Source organism: Haliotis cracherodii, unplaced genomic scaffold (assembly GCF_022045235.1).
Source record: "Haliotis cracherodii isolate W230 unplaced genomic scaffold, xgHalCrac1.p SCAF_3, whole genome shotgun sequence".
Lineage (NCBI taxonomy): Eukaryota > Metazoa > Mollusca > Gastropoda > Lepetellida > Haliotidae > Haliotis > Haliotis cracherodii.
In genome coordinates this window covers 54,500,326-54,525,849 of record NW_027266286.1, presented here as the reverse complement: position 1 = coordinate 54,525,849, position 25,524 = coordinate 54,500,326, and the positions used below count along the sequence as shown (strand labels likewise).

The 25,524-nt window shown below is 39.6% G+C and overlaps 1 protein-coding gene and 1 pseudogene across 1 annotated transcript; one reads left to right on the top strand and one right to left on the bottom strand.

Annotated features, from left to right (window-relative positions):
• Positions 1–2,980: 2,980 nt before the first annotated feature.
• On the bottom strand, positions 2,981–4,116 carry LOC139476012 (glycerol-3-phosphate phosphatase-like; annotated as a pseudogene).
• A 12,108-nt stretch (positions 4,117–16,224) lies between these two features.
• Positions 16,225–19,177, top strand: LOC139475053 (uncharacterized). Its single transcript, XM_071258281.1, has 2 exons — positions 16,225–17,331; positions 18,205–19,177. The coding sequence occupies exons 1-2, from the start codon at positions 16,689–16,691 to the stop codon at positions 18,750–18,752; spliced, it is 1,191 nt and encodes a 396-aa protein (XP_071114382.1). The 5' UTR covers positions 16,225–16,688; the 3' UTR covers positions 18,753–19,177.
• The last annotated feature ends 6,347 nt before the right edge of the window (positions 19,178–25,524 follow it).

The following is a 25,524-nucleotide window of genomic DNA, read 5'->3' as shown; positions in this document are numbered from 1 at the left end:
TTTGACGGTTATTGTAGAATATCAGATGATCGATATACCTGAAGCTTAAGCTTCTTGGCTAACTTACCTTATTTTGACTTTGCCAATCCGAGCAGAAGTTTCTATTCATATGCATGAGGATCAGCAAGAAGGGGAGCACAATTTGTGCCCATGAGGATGTCTGCTTTTTTACACCCTGGCACATCTTAATGTCAATATTTGAAACCAAAAGAATTTTGTACCTAATATATTGATTCCTTATGAATTATCGATGGTCACATATGTATTCGTCATGAATGCATGTTGTTTGCCACACACCAAAGGCTCTTAGTTGGTGAAAGAAGTAATTTCAAAAGAGAGATGAACCTCTCGGTTTAATGTTAAGTACTGGTGATGAATATCGAACAAAACGTCAGTTGACGTACCTTTTTTTGTTGAAATGTTAATATTTATGAATTACAATGCACATGTATGAACTATGGCGAAACACCTATAATTCTTCTAAATACCCAAACTCTAGTGCATCATTGCCATAATACCCGTATTTTAGCTGTCATCGCACCATAAAATCTTTAACAGAAGTCGTCTTCATTGTATGTAATATACGCTAATACAATAAATCTACCACCAATATTCCTCTGCTGGACATTAAAGGGAAATGATAAGTTGTACTATTTCAGCCATTCAACAAACATTTTGCATTCAAAAAAATTAAAAAATTAAAAATGTGCGTGTGAGATTATAGCTTCTATCCTTTCAATTGTGTTCTTGTGTCAACAAAAGTTTTTTTCAGAGTGGACAATAAGTGTGCAAGTTGTCACGCTAAGTTAAATCTTTATTTTAACGAAGATCACCTTCCTATTATCCTGAGATCCTGCTGAAATATTTGTATTTATATATTTTGGTAAAGTTTCGTTACCAAGGTAGAAGTGTTTGGGATTGACATGGCGCAGACGACTCCAAGTACATTGCCTTCCTGGTAGCGGAGTCTTGAATGAAGGCCAAGAAGAAGCAGGTGACGACAAAGGCATTGATGCTTTATCAACCATGTCTGGGGTATCTGTTGAGTGAGTGAGTGAGCTTGGTTTAACGCCGCTTTTAACAATCTTCCAGTTATATCACGGCGTGTCAGCTTAATGTGGGAGGAAAGCCCGAAGCGATGCAGGTCTCAGACGTTCACCACTTCGGTGAAACCTACGAGCACGAGTATGGTGCTGACAAACCTAGAAACATAATTGTGGCGAACCGGGATTCGAACCCACAATCATAGGTTTCTGGCGTGCTCAAGGGACGCAACTCTGCACAGCGAATCGCGGCACACACACAACCCCCCCCCCCCCCCCCCCCCCCCCCCCCCCTGCCCCCCACCCTAAATATTCAAAACCCAATTACTTTCAATTAACTTGCATACAGAAAAGCATGCATTAAATGAAAAACTCAAATTATCAAAACAGCACACGTAAATACCCAATGAAGCTTTTCCAGCATGCGTACAAAGGAGCTAATTTCTGAAACACAATTATGAGCTAATTTACTTTTCCGGTCAAGCCTATTTATTTAGAACAGTTATATACATCTAAAACCTAATTTCATTTTTTTAAATCTTAAAATGTCCACTAATTTTGGGAAAACCCAATAGAGTGATGATTAAATCAGTGAAGAAATATTGGTTACCCAATGGCAAATGTCATAACCCAATTCAAATAGAAACCAAGCAAAAAAAACCCAATAAAAAATGTAATAACCCAATTAAAATAGAAACCCTGGAATAAAAACTCAATTGCTCAAAAAGTTATCTGGAGCTCTGCCGTATTCTTTACTTGTTTGATAAACATTTCTTAGAAGTCGACAGATTGCAAAGTTGACACAATCTCTATAGCAACGTTTGGCATAAATATTTACACTGTTGTCAAGCATGACTGCCCTGTTTCACAAAGGCACAGGGATCTATACTAAATCATCTCTATAATAGAATATGAAAGAAGTTGTTATCCTTTAAGAAACGCGTCCACTTTGTATTCCTAGTTCATGAGTATGACAAGTCCAAATGTGTTTTGTACGAATAGGATCCAATTTCCTATCAGTAAGGCAACAGCTTGGTATAAGTTTACTTTTAGTGTCCACTAAATAATAACTGGAAACCATTTTATTGCTGATTGAAAATGCAAGTAAATATGACATTCAACATATTAATATCATATAAAATACTTGGTACTAAAAATATCACTAAATGTGGAATAAAAAATGGAAGTTTGGAGAATTTTAGTCTTAAACTAAAACCATGACTGAACCATAAATTAAATACAAACTAAACTGGTTCATATTTTCATCCAACTATACACTTTGTCTTGATATGATGTATACAAACTCAACACTTTCCATGCCAGGAGACATTCCATCATCATTAGAATGAATGGAAGTCCTGCCTAAGCATATTTAGTAGCTTTTAGTCTGTTAGGAAATACTGGCTCGAGATTAGAACTCTTGTATAAGGGCTGGCAAAAAAAGATTGACTATCTGAATTATTGTCGATGGGAAAATGATCATCCATAAGAAAATTGTGTCATTGATAATATCTTACATAACTATTGTGATGAAATGAAGAGTTTAGATTGACCAAAACAGTCTTGCTATTGTCAATGTCAATTGCTGAAGATGGAAAGTAACTGGTTTTGTTTTTCTCAAATGTCCACAAAATAATCAATCTGCATAGAAATTGTTTGTTGCCTGATGCCACACAGCCGTACTTCTGCCATACACAGGGTCAACTCCTGTAAAGTACATTTCATAAAATTTGTAGAGGTAGTGTAGTTTTGATAAAAGATGCTAAATATACTTGAATCACAGCACCCTGAATATTCTGATCAGTAAATTGTCAATCCTACACCAACATGCATAAAAAGAGACACAAATGATATTGCCTGAGGTAGATCAGAGGCGACTTTTTATCCCTGCCTTAATACGTCTTTGGTGACAAAGGTTTAAGGCCTGCGGTCCAAGATTAACTGGAACCAAGAACAGCCAGTGATTGGAGAACATACTCAGGCTCCAGACCTGGGTTGTCCTCAATTGTCGCCAAGCTGGCTGCTCCAGACAAAACAAGAGCTGAGTCCACACCAATCTCCTTGGCAAACCCAATATCGGCCTTCACACTGTCGCCAACCATCAGGGTCCTTGATCTATCAATGCTAGGATACATGGCCTGTATGCACTGGTACATATGACGATCAGGTTTGCCAACAAGTGTTGGCTCTCTCTTGGCAGCAACAGATACTGCTTGAACCATCGCTGCTGTGATTGGTTGTCTCCTGTTGGGGCCAATCATAACACCACCTTCAAGCTTGTTAGTCGCAAGATAAAGACAGGATGCTTTTGTGAGGTAGCTTGCAGCCTTGTACATCTTGATATAGTCTTAGTACTCATCAAATCCAACCAGCACTGCATCGACATCATCGTGCAACTTCATGGCGAGAAGCTTATCATTGTCTCTTGTTGGTTCCTCGGTCTCTGGTCCAAAGCCGAAATACTTTAAACCTAACTCCTTCAACTCAAATTCCATGCCAGGTGTGCCAATAGCATAGATAGATCCCTGAATGTTTGCAACATTTTTCAAGTACACTGCAGCTGCATAGGACACCGTGAAGATTTCTTCAAAAGAACCCTTGAAACCATATTGCTGAAATTTGTCAACAAGTGCATTTCTCCCAGGAATACTGTTGTTTGTGACGAACAGAATCTGCTTTCCTGCTGTTCGTAAGCCGCCCATTGCTTGTGGAATTCCTGGAATCTGGGTAACATGGTCAGTTTCCCACAAAACACCATCACAGTCGAGCATGATGGTGTCATACTTGATCAATATGTCGCGGGTGTCGTCTGCTTTCACTTCTTGTATGTTCTTATTGTTGATGGTTAAAGTGGAAAATGCTCTTCCATTTAAAACAACGGATCCTCCAAAAACACTTTTCTTTGGTGCTTGACTGAGCTATAACTGGTATTCCACTTCTGTGCAATGCGTTATATAACGATCGGCTTCGTACAAACCATTGTCTGCTAGCAAGGTTGATAGTGTTAAAAGCCATTTCAAAACCAGTATTATACTTCTATAGTTCAGATAACCTAGATTATCTAGTTCATCATCGCGTGTTCATCTTAATATGAGGTGTCAACTTCGAAGAGCATTAATCAGCGTCGAAAGAAGAAGTCTTATCCTTCGTTTTCTGTGAAAAATATTGTAAAGTCAGGTGCTTGTGAACTACGTACAACGCAAAACGGCTTAAACACAACACATTTCAAAAACATACATAACATAGCTGAGAATGTTTCTTATCCATGTATAAACATCATGTGTATATGAATTTTTTGTAAACTAATAAACATCTTATTTTTACTGATTGATACATGATCACACAAAACATCAACAATTGTAAAACTAATTACAAAAAAAAAATCGAACTGTAAGTAGTCGTACGGAGATAGTACAATTTAAAGGCGTGCCTACCTCGTCATCAGTTACTGCGTTGGCCGCGAAACTCAAAGTTTTGAACACAAGAAATACTCAGTCGATGATACAGAAAGGAATTACATGTATTATTGAACAAGATGTTCAGGTAAAGCAAGTAAAAACCAACCCGTGCCTACAGCGACGTTTTTGAGTGCGATCATGGGTAGGATAACATGACGAAATAATGACAACAGAAGGATAATACTGTCACAACATGACGGACAGAGAACATACAGGTGGAAGCCAATGGGACATGAAATCGATTAAACATGATACGTTCACATGTATTTACGACAGAAATGATTACAATTTGTAGGAGATTTAGAAAATGTTACACCGTTATGTTGTGAGCAATCATCAGTCTAACTGAGGCAACGCTGAAACTGTCTCACAATCGTGTACATATTTTACCTCGACATCATACAATAAAATCATCTGCAAATAATGACCCATCAACATTCTCTTCAAACTTTAGATAGACTAAGTTTTGATACTAGACAACGTGCCTGATTATATGCTACCTCGCGGGTCATTTTGATCGAAAAAATGAGACAAACATCCCACACGTACCTGAAAATGCATATCTGTTTAAAAAGTGCGATATAAAATGAGTCAAGTGACCTCTCAATCCTGTGTCATGAAGGTCCTTCAAAATTCTGCTTCCGGGTCGTATGGTACGCTTTTTCTAAATAGACAAATATAGAGACTGTGTTAATTATTGACAAATGTTTCCAATCTAACAAACTAGTCAATAGTACGTCTATTTTACTGAAACCACTCAATAGTACTATTACAGTGCATATATTTCATTATACTTTTTTATATTTTTCACAAATTAAACTTAAACTAGGAAATTCTAAAATTTGGAAGTCGCTAGACCAGTATTTCTCGTTTTTATCGCCACTGGTCGACCATGACGGCTGCTCCTTGGCAAGCTCATTCACGCGATCAGTAAATTACGTAATCACAGATAAAGTCCGCGCGTTCGTCTCTTGATAAATGTTTTGTTACCAGGTGGCGCAGGTTTTGACCATCATCTAAAAGTGTAATAAAAATGAACTCTTGTTAGGCAATACTGATACTATTCTATAACCACCTGCTTTTGAGTAGTCAACTTTGACAGTCTAGGGCAGATAACAGAGACAGACATTACAACTTCAAAGTAATTGTTAATGTGATACGAGTAGAGCTGTGGGGTATATAACTCCTTGGGCGTTGGTCCTCAGCACACTTGCTTGAATAAACCCTAAGGACCTCACAGCTCTCTTCTCTCTTGTTTCAAGGTAAGAAACATTTAAATATTCCTATTTTATGACTAAACTTCTTATTTCATTGTTATTATTGTCTAGAAAATGTTATAGTTAAGTTGAATCAATACTGCCATATTGTAACGCTCAATCTACTGTGTACAAGTTCTAAATGACTGCTCATTATATATTATTTACCGTTTAATACTCAGGCACTTTCCAGTGTTGTTTGAAGTGTAATTCGTAGTGGGCTCCTCCGGTTTATGTGTCATTAATATGCGGCACCAATAGTTCTCTCCTATATTTCGACATCCATGATTATTTTCCCCTTCTATGTCTAACATCATCTGTTCAAAATGCCAGATGCATATACAGTTTATATTTCCGTGCAGTAGCGTAGCGAACATGTAGCTTAGTCACAAAACGGTTCCTAGTGTTGGCATATACCTTGCCGAAAATCAACACTTTTGCTTCTTGTATCTATCACATTGAAGATGAATCAGCGAGTGTACAAGTGCAGGTAAATGTTGGCACCATGGAAACAGTACTACCAGAGGAAGTTGATGTGAAGATGTCAAAGTTTTACTTGAGGCTAAGCCTAAAGATTCGGAAAGAAAAAAAAACAAGTTCGAAGACTACAACAAATTGGAAGAAAAAAAAAAGTTCGAAGTCTACCACAAACTGTCATCTATCTGACAGCGGTATTGATACTGTTCATGACAAAAAGTCTTTTCAGGCCAACTCAAGGAGGCTACTGAAATGACAGGTCTATATGAACTAGTTGACATTGAGTGTGTGCTTCTCCCATCACACTGCACACAGCTGCCTGGGACAACATGTTACAGTTCGTTCAAGATATCAACTCGACACATGACAAATGATAGTTTCTAAAACAACTATTTCCAGTGATGGGAATACAGATGCTGTTGGGTACAGGGTATTTATTGCCGTATACCGTATTGGCATTTGATAGGCTCTTCCCGATTTTGAGTTATTTTCCAATTCATCGTTCTCATTTGAAGCCAAACGGACTGTAATTCATTCAGTGTCAAGGTGTGTGTGTGTGTGAAGTTCCGGGGTAGAATAGATCTTCAGCGACCCATGCTTGCCGTAAGAGGCGACTAACGGGATCGGGTGGTCAGGCTAGCCGACTTGGTTGATGCATGTCATCATATCCCGAATTGCGTGGATCGATGCTGATGATGTCGATCACTGGATTGTGGACACCCGATTATGTACAGACCGCCGTCATATAGCAGGAATATTGCTGAGTGTGACGTTAAACAAGAAACAAACATGTTTAATGTCATGTCCGCATCAAGGGGCTAGAAACAAGGTCTTGTCGTTTCAGAGTCACTGTTCTGTGTCAAAGTGGGTTATTCATGTTAAACTGCGGTATGGTATTTCAAAGGGCTAGCACCATAAAATCGGCTTTAGTCCGAACTATAACAAGTAGCCACGCACGCACGCAAGCACGCACACACGCCCGTTGAACTTTTCCACCTCACAATGAGAGCATCTGACCCAAACGTCATAACGTCACGAAAACAACTTCAATTCCAAACAAGCAACTCTCCCAGCGCGCCTGTGATCAATGTGATGCGATCACATCCTGGCACCGTCGTCTGATGCTCCCGATTAGTGGCTTGGTTGTTGCCTAGGGACGATTGTTCAACTCTCCAGTAAGATCACTGCAGAATTCCTGTTGAGTTGCCGGAAGGACAGAGCATCGTGAGTGGGAATATATCCATTCATCAGTACTTGAGCCCTGTCCTGCTTTGTCAATTGACGTGATCTTCAGCTCAATACAAATGTACCTGTGTTGTCGGGTCAGTGGGATGCGAATGCATGCCCTACGCAGGTCATTTCTGAGTGTGGTGGCAGTCACGAAGTGATGACGTCTTTCTGCCACCAGGAGAAACCTGTCTTCCCGCTGTGTGGAGGAACTCTCGATCTGTCAACCACCCGCATGGCGCTGGGTAGCTGATCAAAACGTCTGGTATCGATCTCATGCCATGTTGATGACACTTTAGCTGATACCAAAGACTTTTGCGGCTGAACGCTGAGTTGGCCCAGTTTCTAGCATGCCTATGCATCTGCCTTAACTTCAGTCGTCAGTCGACGAATTTGAGGATGAGGGGACATTAATGCATTCATATGTTACAATTCTTGGTAGCAAATGTGGTTGTGCTCTCTAATAATGATATACAATTATTCTGTTTCAATACTCCTTAACACAGGTTTTCAAGCACCTCGTGCACATGGCGTCATGCCCCTGTCCGTTGATCATAAAATTGAGGTCCTATATGGGTTACACAATCATTGTGTACCGGGATATTTCAATCTATGTTTTTTGGATGAATTTTTATATCATCAAAACTTGATCCTAAGCAAGCTTTGAGTTGTGTAATTTCTTAAGTATGGCCATGAATGAATGCATCTTTCTCCCACCTGGTTTCAATATGGTTTGAGGCGATTGGGCGTATATAGTCCGATATCTATTTCCCTACACCCTACACCCGCCGATGCGCGATAAATAGCTTATCACTTGCACGACATATTTATATAGAAGAAAAAGAAAAATATTTTATTTATTCGTCACATGTTGTATGTGTACACATTAGACACAACAAACTTGCATAAAATACATACAACATAAAAGGCCATAAAAGACCGATGAGATACAATGGACAAAGAAAATGAAAAACATTATTTATATAAAAGAATTATAAGTTATAGGATTGCAAAACACGATAAAAATGGATTACAATTTTAAGTAAGGAAATGTTGCCTACGTGCAAAAATGTTTTTAAACATGTGCCACAAGAGGTTTTAAATACGTGTTACAGTTCATTAAGAACACTGTCTTGTCCACAGGAGAGAATGAAATAAATATAGGATCAGACTTTGTAATTCTCAACCATAAATCATATCTTAAGTCAGAATAAAATGGACAGTTAATGAGAAAAGGTATCTCATCTTCTACAGCTTTATCATTACATAATTTACAAATTCCTTCTCGTAAAGACGTGATAGGTTTAGCAAATCTACCAATTTCAACTTGTAAGGGTAATCTGCCGCAGCGTAACTTGCTTAAGATACATGTAACATAGGGTTCAGCAGACAACGAGTGTTTGAACAATCTATAAGTACAAAGCTATTTCTAAATTGTGAACCTCTATCATTCCACAATTCTGTATACCAATTATGCTCATCTAACACTAATAACTTATATTTTAGAAGGGTAAAATCGGATTAGAGACCGTCAGAGACAGTTAGATCTATTAAGCAAATCCAAAACATTGTTTACCCAGGATTTACGGAATTTTGTAGACCATTTACTAATCCAACAAAGAAGTCTATTGGGATCGACCGCGTGAATTCTCCGCCAAAAACGAAATATTTCAATATGCTGTTTTGTAAGGGAGCTTGTCCACCCTAATTGGCCACGGACTGATAAATTTGAAGTTTTGTTATTAACTGCAAGGAAGAAACGAGCAGCTCTGTTTTGAACAGAATTAATACAGCTGAATTGCATGAGGCCCCAGATAGCCGAACCGTGCGAAAGTATAGGCTCAACAAGATTATCATACAGTTTATTAAAAACTGAAAATGACATACCACCCGCTAATTTAAATTTACAGATAAGTACACCAAGAGCTCTATTTGCTGATTTTGCCAATTCCTTAACATACTTTGTTACACAGTGGTTTTGGTTGGTAATATGATCTGCGTTATCTGTCTTAAGATATACCACCCCTAAGCCCCTCTGCATAAGGACCAGCACTGAGTCTGTTAATGGAATGTCATTTTGTAACTTGAAACTCCACAATCTCTGCTCAGATCCGAGCACATTCTGACCACTGGAGGATATAGTGAACAGAATAATTAATATCAAAATGCACATGAAGTCAAAATTCTAAATATATATATAGGCATTAATAATGACAATGTGAGAAGAGCCAATAGTAAAGAAAAATTCCGATCTTCTAACACTAAAGTTTTTTTCACATTTACAGTAAACTACGGTTATAACGAACACGCTTATAACGAACTGACGGATAAAACGAACTTAATTTTTTGGTCCCGACCATTTGCTGTAGTTATGCTGTATATATGCTTATAACGAACTATGGTTATAACGAACTAAAATTAGTAGTACCTTTGAGTTCGTTATAACCGTACTTTACTGTAATTTTAAACGCAATTGTGCTGACCAGCGAGAGACACAGTCGAACAAATCTAATCAAAGCAACGTCGTCCGCGTACAGTAAAATACTTAACATATTATCGTCTACCTGAATACCACATTTAAGTTTATTAATGTCCTCTGCGTGATCGTTAATACATACCGAAACAATGTCGTAGATAACACGCGTACGCATCCTTGTCTAACTCCGGAAGTTACTGGAAACAGATCTGTTAAGCAAATATTTATCCTTACACGCACCTCGTGTTTTCAAGCACCTCGTGCACATGGCGTCATGCCCCTGTCCGTTGATCATAAAATTGAGGTCCTATATGGGTTACACAATCATTGTGTACCGGGATAATTCAATCATTTTTTGTCGGATGAATTTTTATATATCATCAAAACTTGATCCTTAGCTAGCTTTGAGTTGTCTAATTTCTTAAGTATGGCCATGAATGAATGAATATTTCCCCCACCCGGTTTCAACATGGTTTGGGTCGATTGGGCTTATATAGTCCGATATCTACTTTCCCTACACCCTACACCCTACTCCCTACACCCGCCGATGCGCGAGAGATAGCTTATCACTTGCACGACATATATATATATCCGTAGAACGACCTGCCCCCAATCAGAGACACCCGAACACATGGGGAACCAGTCCTAACCAGCTGAAAACGAAGTAGGCGACGTTGAAACTCGTTGGCAAGCACCCGTCATGATAAGGCTACAGCCGTCAATACTCAGAAGGCGGGAGGGAGGCCGGCGGGGGGTGGGGGGGGGGGGTGTACAAATAATCTCCTCCCTAGGTTGACGCGAACGCAACGGCACATGTTTATGTATGACCAGAATAGCACATTCCACTAACGACAGTAGTGCTTCAAGTATAGGTATTGTGATACTGCCATTTTTTATCGATTGAAGCCTTTGTCTTGCTTGTGTGAGACCCGAGATGGTTGTATCGGGACCGGTTGGTTGGATGGGGTCTTACCAACAACCGGAACATACCGAGACACGCAAACCGCTCGAGCAGGTTGTGGATATACCGACCTCAGTCAGGTGAGACATTCCTTCGTGATAAACTGTTCAGTTTTCATAATTTCACTGCTAAAAGCAGTGGATTATTAGGCGCCCGTACACTGTTATAATGAAGCACTGTATTACCGGAATCAGAATCAGTTTATTCTCAGAAACCACAAAAGGTGGTACAAGAGCATATTACAATAAATAATTATGCATATGTACAAAAAGCAGACAAGATGGCAATTAATAACAACATGTGATTACCTAGCATTTTTAATTCTAATGGAAATTTGTACAATAAAACTCGATAATTATTTTAGATCCTGTGTGCTTGTTGTTGATAAGAGTTTTACAAATTTTATAATATTTGGCAATTCAGTATAATATGATGAGAGAAATGTTCGCCTCTCTCTTTTAAAATAATTACATCTTAATAAGTAGTGAAATTCATCAGCAATAGATGGGGAATTACATAATTTACAAGTTCTATTTTCCTTTGGAATATTTTTCCATCGGCCAGTCTCATTAGGTGAATTATGATTACAGGTTCGAAATCGTAGTATTGGAATTGCTATACGTTTTGGCAATAGAAGATATTTATCGAGAACCGGAGTGTCCTTTAAATGTTTATAGTATAAGCCTTCAGGACTAGAATTAACGTCACTTCTCCATTCCTGGAAAAAGTGATCTTTAAGTATTTGCTCTACTTCTGACACTAGCCACTTTGTTGTGCAAATTGACGGGTTGTTAAATACATATGATAATACTGTCTAATATATCCATAACACATCTAACCCAGGGATTTGTTGATGCAATAGTCTTGTTCCCATTAATTGACAGATATTGATATAACAGCTGTGGAAGTTTATACACACCAGTTTGATATGTTAATTTGTGCCAGAAAGATATCATTCGTTTACAAATTATTATTCTTAATGGTAGCCTACCTAATTCGCCATATATCATATAACAAGGAGTTGAAGTTCTTAATCCTGTGATAAGTCTGAGGAATTTGAGGTGTCTTCTTTCTATAATTTCTAAATTTTCAAAGCCCCAGATTTCTGAACCATAAATTAATATTGGTAATACCATCGTATCAAAAGCTGATAATACACAGTCCAAAGGTAAATTTAGGTTTCTTGATTTTTTTTATCAGGCAAAACATTGCTTTCAAAGCATTATCACTCGGGGACTTAAGACTTGATACTAGTTTTCTATTCCTGTGAAGTACAATTCCTAAATACGTATAAGTGTCGACAATATCTAGAGTTTTATCAGAATAGTGAAATTCATGTTTCGAATTTTTCGATGGGCCACCACCGAAAATCACAATTTTTGTTTTATTCATATTTACATGTAATTTCCACTCTTCACAGTATTCATTAAAAGTGTCCAAGGCTTTCTGTAAACCTTCTGGTGATTCATCAAATAATACAGCATCATCTGCGTACAATAGAATTATTAATTGGAGCCATACAATTAAGTCTTTATCTTCATCATAGTTGAGATTAACTCCTCCACACCCAGACGAAAGCAAAAAGGTTTCCACGTCATTTATGAAAATTGAGAATAATAGAGGGGATAGGTTTTCTCCCTGTCTGACACCTATATTACAAGGAAAGTAACCTGACATTTTATCATCACACTGTATCAACGATTTAATATCTTTATACATATTTTGAACTAACGTAAGAAATCTACCTTTGATGCCAATAGTCTTCATTTTCCTCCACAATCCCACTCGCCAAACAGTGTCAAAAGCTTTAGTAAAGTCTATGAAGGCGCAGTATAATTTTTGTTTATTATTTCTTAAAATTTGCATAAGCATATAAATTACAAATATATTGTCAGCAGTTGAGAAAGATTTCCCGAATCCTGCTTGAACAGGTGTTAGAATATTATTTTTATCTAGGAATTTAGTTAAACGGTTGTTTAAAATTCTGGTGAATAGTTTTCCAAAGCAACTAAGGATAGTGATTGGCCTATACGAGTTAGGGTCAAGTGGGTCACCTTTTTTCTTGTAAATCGGTTTAATTATACCCACTAACCAAGATTCTGGAAGTATGCCCTTTTCAAATATCAGGTTAAATAGTTCAACTAACAAAGGGGTTAATAAATCAATACTATCAATAAAATAATCATTTTCTATAAAATCAATACCGGATGCTTTATTTCTCTTTAGTTCTCTTGCTGCTATCATAACTTCATCAGGTGTGATATCTCCATTTAAAGTTTCACAGTCATATTGAGTATCCATAGTACATTCCTTCATTTCCGGGTCTTCTAAAGTTGTCTCATTGAATGACTTAAAAAACTGGAAAAATTCTTCAATTTCAGGACAAATATTGTCATCTTTTTTATCTCCTTTTAACATTTTCCAAAACTCTTTTGGAGAGTGTTTGTGTTTTTCTCTTAACATTTTACCTAAGTTATCTTTATATTGTTTTATATGCTTATCCATACATTTCTTATATGCCTTAGATTCATATTTTAACAGGCGTTTGTTATAAATAGAATTAAATCTTTTCAAGCGGCGTTTTGCTTTGTGAAATCTTTTTCTAGCATTTATACATTCCTTTCCAATCCATGGTTTGTTCATCTTATATTTCTTACCGACACCCTGCTTCCGGGTCCCGAGGGCAGCGCGTGCAGCGTCTATCAGCACGTCCCCGGCCTCTTCAGTTATGTCTTGTCAAGCCACATGTGCTTTCCGAGTGAGAATGTTTACCTTTTCAGCATTTAAATGTTGTAGAAACCTGTTAGTTCTATCTATATTACAACGTTTTGGTCTGGGATGAGTATTGTGTACTGTATTTACTTCGGACTGGATACCTACAGTTTGTTCTTGGAGTACAGTGGTGGCTAAAGAAAAAGATACTGGGCAGTGCACATCTGAATACAGGGGTGAGAAGTCTAAACTGGCTAAGTCAGTAAACAGAGGTAAGCACAAGGGGGGGGGGGGGCTATAACATAGTCAACTACACTAACATCATTACATGTTGTTTTATCTACATTTTTATCCTGTCCCAGTCTACCATTACAGATGAATAAGTTAAGATTTTTACATATCTCTATTATTTTATTACCTGAATTATTAACCCTTGCATTATCTTGATTAGCCTTGAACTGTGGTATATTAAGTTTATCTAATAATTCATCAGGCTCAAGTTCATTACCCATATCATTTATATCAATATCAAATTCTTTGAGTACTTGCTTATTGAATATGGTATAGTCACATAGCTGTTTAGTTCTTGCATTGAAGTCACCCATCAAGATAACATACTCACTCAAAGAGAGAAAATAAAGTAAATTCTTTTCAAATTCATTGAATGTCTCACTTGTAAAGTAATTTGAATTTTCCGGAGGTATATATATTGTTCCTAAAAACAGATCTTGTTTGGTGTTCCATAGTGTCTTTGATATTTTTATCCACATTACATATTCACATTCGTCTTCTGTTATAACTGATATGTAATTTTCTAAATCACATCTTATTGCTAACCCCAAGCCACCTGAACGTCTAATTGCACCCAACGATCAATATGACACATCCAACATTAATTGAATATGACCGCGGTAATTCTTAAACGGACCCCCAAGCATGGGCGGATAACCCCAATAATAATAATAATAATAATAATAATAATTCTCCGAAAAACTCTGGGTGGGTTTGACTAGGCAGCGCTTCCTGGGAAAAGTCCCATTCGCCGACTGGGCTGCGTGTAGAGGGGGCAAGGGCCCTGAGCTGATGATGAGCCTAACCAGCCTGACTGTGCCAGAATCACCCAAACCCTCTTTGCTGCATTTTATATTTTAATCTGTAAATATTAATGGATAGAAAGTCACACAGACATTCCCCTCAGAAAATTAACATTGCACCAGGCGACATCGCCAATTTGTTGTGTCATGTTATCGCCTTGGTAACTGTGTAAATGCCAGGTCACATCCTATTCATATCCATTGTGTAAATAGTATATAATGGCGGGTCGGTAGACATTACGCCTGTCTAAGCATTAATCTCAACCGACATATATGTACTCAGAACACGCCTTGTCCTCACTGGCGCTCTGTATACCTGCAGTCGAACTTGTCACGCGTCGCTTTCGTCGCGATCGATAATCTCCCAAGACACTGAATGCCCGTATATGCTCGTATAGAAACAGTAAAGGATGTTAGAGCCTATCACAACAAACTCATCAACGGTTGCTAGGTGAATACTAGTATTAATGGCACTGAACCGTATAGTGTGTTCGGATGTCTGCCGAGGTCAATATCGGTGGAGTTGATCGAAACAATAGGGACAACGTTTAATAATCACATGCCTGTGTGACAGGCTAGCATGCAGATCCTCAATAACAAGAATTTAAAGTGTCGATTTGCATAGTTTCACGACAATCAAGATATCCCTTTGTGGTTGATGGTGTGAATGAGTGGAGTACACGCTGGGTAGGTCTTGCTAGTCTGCTAGTCTTGCCAAATATGATATGATATGATATGATATGAGTGAGTGAGTATTGGTTTACGCCGCTTTTACTAATATTCCAGCAACATCACAACGTGGGACACCAGAAATGGGCTTCACACATTGTACCCATGTCGGGAATCGAACCCGGGTCTTCGGCGTGACGAGCAAACGCTTTAACCACTAGGCTACCCGAACGCCCCCTGATATGGCCAATTGTGGTAGATGATGTACACATATATAACATTTATATTTACACACACACACACACACACACACACACGATAGAATAGGTCTTCAGCAACCCATAAAAGGTGCCATAAAAGGTGACTCTGCTTGTCGTAAGAGGCGACTAATGGGATCGGTAGGTCAGGCTCGCTCACATGGTTGATGAATATCATCGATCCCAATTGCGCGGATCGATGCTCATGATTTTAATCACTGGATTGTCTGGTCCAGACTGCTGTATGGATGCGTGTGCGTGTGCGTGTGCGTGTGTGTGTGAAGGGGCAAAACGTTGCTCTGAAACGTGACAAAGATTTAAAGAATTTATCCACAAATGATGTCCATAATGTTTTCAGACATTTGTAGGTAACCCCTGACGCAGAAACGTTTGATTCAGTTATATTCCGAAACAAAAATATATTTTCAGAAATCAAATGCTGGGACCATTAGGTAATCCATGTTTGAGAAAAGTGTATATGACCCCAGGCTGTATTTTGATATGTTTATATCTCTCGTTTTGATATTCTCAACGTCTTATTTCCACACAGGTACAAGGCGTGGCATGCATATTCAGACAGGTGCGCGCGAAGTCACGAAAAACATACACCTACAGGAAACATGCGGTGGGACGTGTTATGTGTAATCGCCAGACATTCTAGAAGACGTGCTGAGTGGAACCTCTAGTAACCTTCAATCACTGCCTTTCCATACAGATATATACGCATACGGAAGACGTACAAGAAGACGCGCCAAGTGAAATTACCAGTAACCTACAATCACTGCCTTTCCATACAGATATTTACGCATACGGAAGACGTACAAGAAGACGCGCCAAGTGAAATCTGCAGTAACCCACAAACACTGCTTTTCCACAGAGACACATACAAATCAGAAAGACGTGCTCAGTGAAATCCCCGAACCCTAAAAGCACTGCCTTGACATACAAGAACATACACACACGCACAAATGATGTACAGGGTGACGTGTTAAGTGAAGTCTTCAGTACCTGCAAGCACTGCCGGCAGCCGTGGCATCCTACATCACTAGCCTCTGAGTATGGTCTACCAATCTACACATTTATCAAAGCGAGTTGTTCTTTTTATTCCAGTCATTCTAATATTTATTGTCTGTGTATACCATGCTCCATCTTCAACGATTCTACCACCTCCGGCACCTGCAGCAGTAGTCAACAACACGTGCCCGAGTGTATTAGATCAGATGACACAGGGGCAGTGGATTACCCGACCTCTGTCTCTGGCAGAAAAACGGAAGTCAGAAGACTTCTATGCCTTGGCTCTCCAAATGCATGGCGTCCCAGCAAGCCTACAGAGACCAGATGGTCAGTGTGGTAACCAGGGATATTCGCAGGTCAGTCCTTTCATTCGCGCCATGTGTAGCCCTACGGGCACGACCCCTTGTTGTTTCAACTTTAGATGTAAGAATGTCACAGAGGACCTGTGTCGCTGCCCTAACTGCTGGGACCTTCGTCAGTCCATTCATGCCGAGTACTCCACGTGGAGGACAGGTGACCCCAGATGCTCCCCACAAGAGACGTCTGAGAAGGAGATCTGCAGGCTGTTGGATGGGGCCCATCTCTATTTTATAGGGGATTCACTGATCAGGCATATGTACACAGGCTTGCTGATGGCCATCAGACACAACTTCGAGGACGGCGGTCTGAGATCCACTGAAGATGCAGGTACACCGTTTGACATCACTAGAAAGTATCTTGTTGCAATACGCGCTGTGCTATGTTTTGTACTGCACTGTCATACCCTCAAACCCTTCCGAATAAGTTAGGTACACCATCTCTGATGTTAAGATATTTAATAGGATAGTATTCCGACTGGTGTTCTTCAAGTCTAAGGTATCCAGACGCCCCACTCTGTCAGATGTCGGATGCACCGACGGCCTACTGGTCTAAGACATCACAATTTGCTGTTCAGAGTTACTTCCCTTAAGTGTCAGAATCACCAATGCGCTCCTCGGGTTCTACCCCGTGTTTGTTAGTTCTACCCCGTGTTTGTGGGTTCTACCCCGTGTTTGTGGGTTCTACGAAGGTTGTAAATTGTGAAAAAGAAACAAATGTTGGTAAGGAATATGACCTCATTATTTCAAGTCGTCGTTTAACTAATGGCCCTACGTAAAGCAGACACGGAACGACCTTGTGAATGAAGCAGTACGTTATTATATAGCTTAACACACACGCGTACGCACCGACCAGCCGCTATTACTGACTTAACACGAGTAACACATTTAGTAAGAACACCTTTTTAGAATAACGCCGTTTGAATATCTAAGTGCATAGAGGTCCATTTAACAGATCCTACCAGTCGGGTGCCTATCCGTCTAATAACAACACTGGCTTGTCTTACGTTTGGTTTACAACCTCAAAATACGGGACAAGACGCCGCCGTTGAACTCACTCACTCTGTAAGCAATATACTTTTACTCGGGGAGTGGTGGGGTTTGGGGGAACAATTTAGGCTTTTCTGATTCAGTAAGCTTCTGCACTGTGAGCGATCTGATAAACTGTTCTTATATGTCTAAGTTATTGTTGACGCTGTTTCAGATATCAAGAAACGCTGTTCTGGCATGAACATGTATGAGGAGAAACTATGCAGAGCAAAACTTCCTCAGAATGTGACGGAATTGTGTGGGGGTCGGGTTCGACTCCGGTTTACGCCATATTACAATTTTCAATTTTCCAAGGAGTTCCAGCAAGCTTTCTTTGACGCCCCTCGAACAAAGGGATCTTATTTTGTTGTTGGGATAGGATTTCACGTTGGACTCGACTCGAATTCAATATACAATCATTACCTGAAACCGGTTCTTGATTTTATGACGAAACACCCGTGGCCAAAACTGATGTGGATGCATCTTCATGCACCTGGCAGTATGAAAAGATCCAATACTCAAAACGAGCCACAAGTAATAGCTTTTAACGAAAGAATGTCGAAGCTGTTGAAGCCGCATGGGATCCCTATCATGCCCACCTATAATATGACCATCGGAGTGAGAAGTTTTGACGGGACGCATTATGGCATAGGCATCAATGTATTGAAAGCCAAAATATTTATCAATTATTTGAAAGAGTTACAAACAAAAGGCATTTGGTGAGTCAGGGTTCAAGATGGAGTGTGAGTGAGTTGGATTTAACGCCGCTTTTAACAGTATTCCAGTCATATCACGGCGTGTCAGCTTAATGTGGGAGGAAAGCCCGCAGTGATACCAATACTGTCAACAACAATTGTAGCAATAGATTACTGAGGTCGAGTACTTAAATGATATTGCAATTCAGGCAATTAAGTTGTTCATGGTCCTGTTAATTAGTATAAATTCCTTGAAACCATACGCGCCTCACTTTTACTTCAAATGTTTTGATACAAAGATAACACCAATACTTTTATACGGGGCTGAAATTTGGGGTTCAGTGACATAGAACCGAGTCTGGCAGATGTTCTATTAAGTCGCTCGCTGTTTTGAAATGCGACATTTTGGCCATTTGTCGCATTGTCGCCCTTGCAAAAACAAGCAAAACTGTCAAAATTAGCCAACATTGCGACAATGCGACATTTTGGCCATTTGTCACATTGTTGCGTTGTCGCATTGTAAGATGTGCGAAAGGCTTATGTGACGTATTGCCATCCGTCTTTGTACGGCGTGCGTCATCCGTACCGGCACGGTACTTTGGAAACCTACGGGTGTTTTTTTAACCAAACATTGCATTGGAATTCCTTTCGTTTGTAATAGCATTTGATTCTGGTGTATGCTTAACTGTCATATCCGTAATACTGCAACAAACTGCCCATTATTTTATGCCTAAAACTCTGTTAATGGATCATTCTTACAACCCAACATCATCTACAACTTGGTCTGATCTGCTTGGGCTGAGTCCTCCTTTCCGTCTTACGGTATTAGGATAGTAACGAGGTTACCTTTCAGAGTATCGAAACATAACCTTTGTAAAACAGTAAGTTTGATAAAAATTGGTAAAAGGGGTCAGGGGTTATAAACTCTTTTGTGAAGCCCGAATATAACAACAAGGTGGTCGTTGTAGAGAGGGAATCTAAAAATGATTAGTCATTTGCACATCTAGACAAAGTAACGATCAATTAAATCTGCGAAGTTTCATGAAAGTTCGATAAGTATTATTTCATAGTGATAACTCTTAATGTAAAAAAAATATTATCCATCACTTCAACCTTAATATATTTTTTTTTTACATTAAGAGTATTTTTTAGATTAAGAGTTGTAACAAGGGTGGACCTGCAACTCTTAATGTAAAATATTTTTACATGAAGAGTAATTTTTACATTAAGGGTTGTAACACAACATCTATCACCTTTAAGAACAGGTGGGGCAGGGCAATATGTAACCTATTTGTATGTGCTTTAGCCTACAGTAGATTACAATAAACTGAAATGCGCATACATTGTTTTTAATATTGCAAATGTTTAGTTTTTTTACGTGGATCCCCGAGTTTTTTCAAGAGTATATATACCTGGTATTCGTAACGTTAACTAATGACATTACATTTTCACCTCGGAAAATCTGTAATGTTCTTAATATATATGATTATATCACTGAAGTCGGAAATTTGTAAAGAGGGTGATTTAGCACAACCAGACCACAACATCTGGTAACATCTAATGGACACCGCCCTTAAAATCAAATCTTTACGAATCAGTTTCAAATACAGATGACACCAGGTGTTCGAAAAGGTGAGTGTATCCTGTCCCACCGGTGGCACCCGTCACAAGCACATGCAAAGGCAAGTCAGCTATTCACATGAAAATAACAGGAACATATGGTACAAGTCAAAATAAGGATTTGCATCGAACATCATCTTTGTCACTGATTCGTCAAAAAAGGAAATGTCCTCCGCGTTTGTACCAGAAAACCCTTTGAAAGCTTTACTGAGACCTTGATCATTTGACTCTCTTTGAAATCTTGGTGCAAAGAGCATACTCGATTGTACCTCAAAAGTTATGAAATGTAAACACAAAGGGCTGGAGCTCCTGGAAAATTGCGCAACATAAAGGGAAAGTTGGTGAGTTATGGAACTCTGAAGCCATCCCTCGCATACAGTCTGGTGGAGAGACTTTATGCATAAATCTAAATATGAGGCGGTCTCAATGGTCTATCTCTTTTTTTTAGTTCCGGTGGGTAAATCAGTGGAAATTAATTGCCTATTTGACGGTTATTGTACAATATCAGATGATCGATATACCTGAAGCTTAAGCTTCTTGGCTAACTTACCTTATTTTGACTTTCCCAATCCGAGCAGAAATTCCTATGCATATGCATGAAGAATCAGATTAGCAAGAAGGGGACGTCTGCTTTTTTACACCCTGTCACATCTTAATGTCAATATTTGAAACCAAAAGAATTTTGTACCTAATATATTGGGTCCTTATGAATAAATGGTCACATATGTATTCGTCATGAATGCATGTTGTTTGCCACACACCAAAGGCTTGGTGAAAGAAGTAATTTCAAAAGAGAGATGAACCTCTCGATTTAATGTTGAGTACTGGTGATGAATATCGAACAAAACGTCAGTTGACGTACCTTTTTTTGTTGTAATGTTAATATTTATGAATTACAATGCACATGTATGAACTATAGCGAAACACCTATAATTCTTCTAAATACCCAAACTCTATTGCATCATTGCCATAATATCCGTATTTTAGCTGTCATGGCACCATAAAATCTTTAACAGAAGTCGTCTTCATTGTATGTAATGTACGCTAATGCAATAAATCTACCACCAATTTTCTTCTGCTGGACATTAAAGGGAAATGATAAGTTGTACTATTTCAGCCATTCATCAAACATTTTGCATTCATGAAATAAAAAAAATTTAAAAAATGTGCGTGTGAGATTATAGCTTCTATCCTTTCCATTGTGTTCTTGTGTCAACAGAAGTTTTTTTCAGAGTGGACAATAAGTGTGCACGTTGTCACGCTAAGTTAAATCTTTATTTTAACGAAGATCACCTTCCTATTATCCTGAGATCCTGCTGAAATATTTGTATTTGTATATTTTGGTAAAGTTTTGTTACCAAGGTAGAAGTGTTTGGGATCGACATGGCGCAGACGACTCCAAGTACATTGCCTTCCTGGTAGCGGAGTCTTGAATGAAGGCCAAGAAGAAGCAGGTGACGACAAAGGCATTGATGCTTTATCAACCATGTCTGGGGTATCTGTTGAGTGAGTGAGTGAGTTTGGTTGAACGCCGCTTTTAACAAACAATCTTCCAGTTATATCACGGCGTGTCAGCTTAATGTGGGAAGAAAGCCCGAAGTGATGCAGGTCTCAGACGTTTAACACTTCGGTGAAACCCACGAGCACGGGTATGGTGCTGACAAACCTAGAAACATAATCGGGCCCAAGGGACGCAACTCTGCACAGAGAATCGCGGCGCCTTAGACGACTGAGCCACCCGTGCCCCCTATTGGACATTTTGGGTGTAGTGTGATAGATTATTGTTTAGCATCGAGTTTAGCATCGAGTTTGCAAGAATACAGATAACTATGTGGAATCAAGGAAAAATGTCACAATGTAAAAGGAGTGACCTAGAAAATACAGCAGCGGTAGACTCTAAATGTTTCTGGGACATCATAAAGCGTATGTCTGGACGACTGCAACGACCAAACCCTATTGATATACAAGACTGGGTAAAATGTTACAATCCATGTACAGTAATGTAAAGACTTACCACAGAGTATCTGGTATATTTGTTGCTTCATGGGTGTGAGGCAAGGTGTATGCTTTGTCACTTTTTGTTACTGTTTTTTAATAAACGAATTCGTTACTGAAATGGAACACAATTGTCGTTTTGGTGTTAAGTTACATTCGGAATGTATTTATATTTGTTTACTTCTATTTGCGGAAGACCTTATTGTGCTTGGGAATACTGTCAACAACAATTGTAGCAATAGATTACTGAGGTCGAGTACTTAAATGGTGTATGGGTATGGTGCTGACAAACCTAGAAACATAATTGTGGCGAACCGGGATTCGAATCCACAATCATAGGTTTCTGGCGTGCCCAAGGGACGCAACTCTGCACAGCGAATCGCGGCGCCTTAGTCGACTGGGCCACCCGTGCCCCCGTATCTGTTGAAATCTGTGCTCAGACATCCCCCGGCCTAAAGGCCACGAGGGGATCAGGCAGAATGTCCTAGATACACTAGTGCCTGGAGGTTCATTCCCCTTACATGCATGGCCAATGGGCAATGTGTGACGCGACCTGTGTGCACCCCGCTGGTCACTCGTGTGGAACCCGCGTGAGAAACCCGTGACACACGTATTTCGAAGGGAACAAACGTTTGGTTGGTTGGTTGGTTGATTTGTTGTTTAACGCCGCACTCAGCAATATTCCAGCTATATGACGGCGGTCTGTAAATAATCGAGTCTGGACCAGACAATCCAGTGATTGACATCATGAGCATTGATCCACGAAATTGGGATACGATGACATGCATCAACCAAGACAGCGAGCCTGACCACCCGATCCCGTTGGCCGCCTCTTACGACAAGCATAGTCGCCTTTTACGGCATGGGTTGTTATTCTACCCAGGATCTTCACGGGCCCGGCTGCCTGGAGAGAGCCGTTAGGCAAGTCTTAGGATAGCGACTTAAAAGAGGAACTTCCACGACCAATTCACAATAAGGGTCATCAGGAGGGCTCATCGTCATCAACCAGCCGTCTGGAGACAGCCGTCAGGCAACTCTTCGGATAGCGAACTTAGAAGAGGTACGTCCACAGCTGATTCAGAGGAGATATCAATCAGTTATTGACAAACCAGCAGCTCCACTGCCACGGATGTTATCCTGCGATGGTCCTCTTATTATATGACAAGTTGTGTTCCTGCCTTGCCGGGAAACACGCCGACTTTTTCGCCTTGTTACTAGAGATGTATGAATTCATCTCCTTCCAAGGAATGGTTAAGAAACTCGAAAGATGGTTTAGGAAATGGTCTCCTGCTGAGACTGCAGTTTCCAAATCTTCGTCAGGACTCAGTCAGTCATTGGAAGAGTGCAGCGATGGCTGCCTTTACAGGTCTACCAGAGGGCTTCGTTGAACAAGTGGTGCGGAGATTCTGCCAAGGATGCGCTAACAGAAAAGCTGCCCACTATGTTTCCAACCTGGGACTAAGAACACTGAAAGCAGCTATGGATGCAGTCCAAAAGTACTACCAGAAGAGCCAGGCAGTCTATGGTAGACCAGTCATTCGACGTGATGTGCGGCAATCGCAATTCGGCAATGATTCTGAGGAAGAACACTTGGTTGCCCAAATAAACCTTAGTCAAAATATACCTCTTGACAGGATATACGGCAAACTCCATCACAACCTGTAAGGTCGAGTGTGGTTGAACATTTGACCAAACTGGACGCTCGGGTTGAGATGTCAGAAAATGTAACAATGTTGACAGCTATCGAGCCGAAGATTTAGAAGCCCCTCACCAACTAGATCAGGGGTGGGTGCTTCAAGTGTGGGAAACCACGTCATTTCTAGAGGGATTGTCCAAACAACTACAATGAAGGTGGATGTGGAGGAAGAAAGTCATGTTCAGTGCTCAAGAAAAGCAGGGGAGAGATAGCAAAGCCAGGCAAGATCCAAAGGAGGCTTTAAAAACTTCCATATCGAGCACAGAGGCCTAACCTCGATCCAAACTGAAGAAGGCCATCTTTCATCACATCACCTTTGTCACCATCCCCTCCATTATCGCCGCCCACTGTACATCATCCATCTCTACCGACAACCCACACGTATCCTACAGCTCTTGGGTCAACAAGTACCTCGGATGACAACAATCTGTCACTTCCAGAAATCACAATTAGGCAATTAAAAAGTGCATCCAGTTCTGGTACCAACTCCAAGACCAGCATACAACTGCAGTGGTTATTTCTGACACTTTTCATAATAAACTCTCACAGAAGCCAGAGAAGAAGCAGAATAACTGCGGGAAGGAACCGAGTATCGAACCTTCTGCACTCCAGGCAGACACTCTACCACTCAGCCACGGAGGCGGTCGGGCACATCTTGACCTTACTCAACAGCTACTACAGATTGGATCAGATACCATTGAAATGACTCTGTGCCATTCTCAAATGGTATCGCAAGTATCAAGAATCTCGATATTAAAGAAAACAATCATTCCACCTAACTCGGTACAGCGATTTGAATGTCTCATATCCAAGTAACTCTCAGATTTCATATTAGGCCTACCTCTAAATTTAAGGGGAAAAAAGAATTTTTAGAAATCCCAATTTTGAACAATATAATGACTTTTCCCCAATTTGCCTTCCAGGGCCACTTGGTTCTGAATCCTTGATTGTCTTCCACCAAGTGCCAACTAAAGTGTGGAAAAGCTGAGAATGTGTGATTCATCGACAATCAATCTATGCAAATTTAAATCATGAAGGCCCCGACCATGTATGATGTATCAAGCATTCGCATCTTTTCCTTTCATCAAAAGATGTTTGATCCCTGATATATTAAAGATGCTACATAGATGCAAAGATTTTTTAAAAATAGGATTATTGTGTGAGTATAATAACTACAGTAAGCTATGGTTATAACAAACTCAAAGGGAGCACTAATTTTAGTTTGTTATTATCGTAGGTTGTTACATGCATTTCGACTGTTTTTTTTATAAAAAATATATACTAAAAGTGTTGGGGACCAAAAAACAGTTCGTTGTATCTGTCAGTTCATTATTAGTGTGTTCGTCATAAATGTAGTTTACCGTATTCAGAGCTACAGATCATCATCGTATTTGCGTAAAATACCACACACACACCCACCCCACCCTAAATATTCAAAACCCAATTACATTCAATTAACTTGCATACAGAAAAGCATGCATTAAATGAA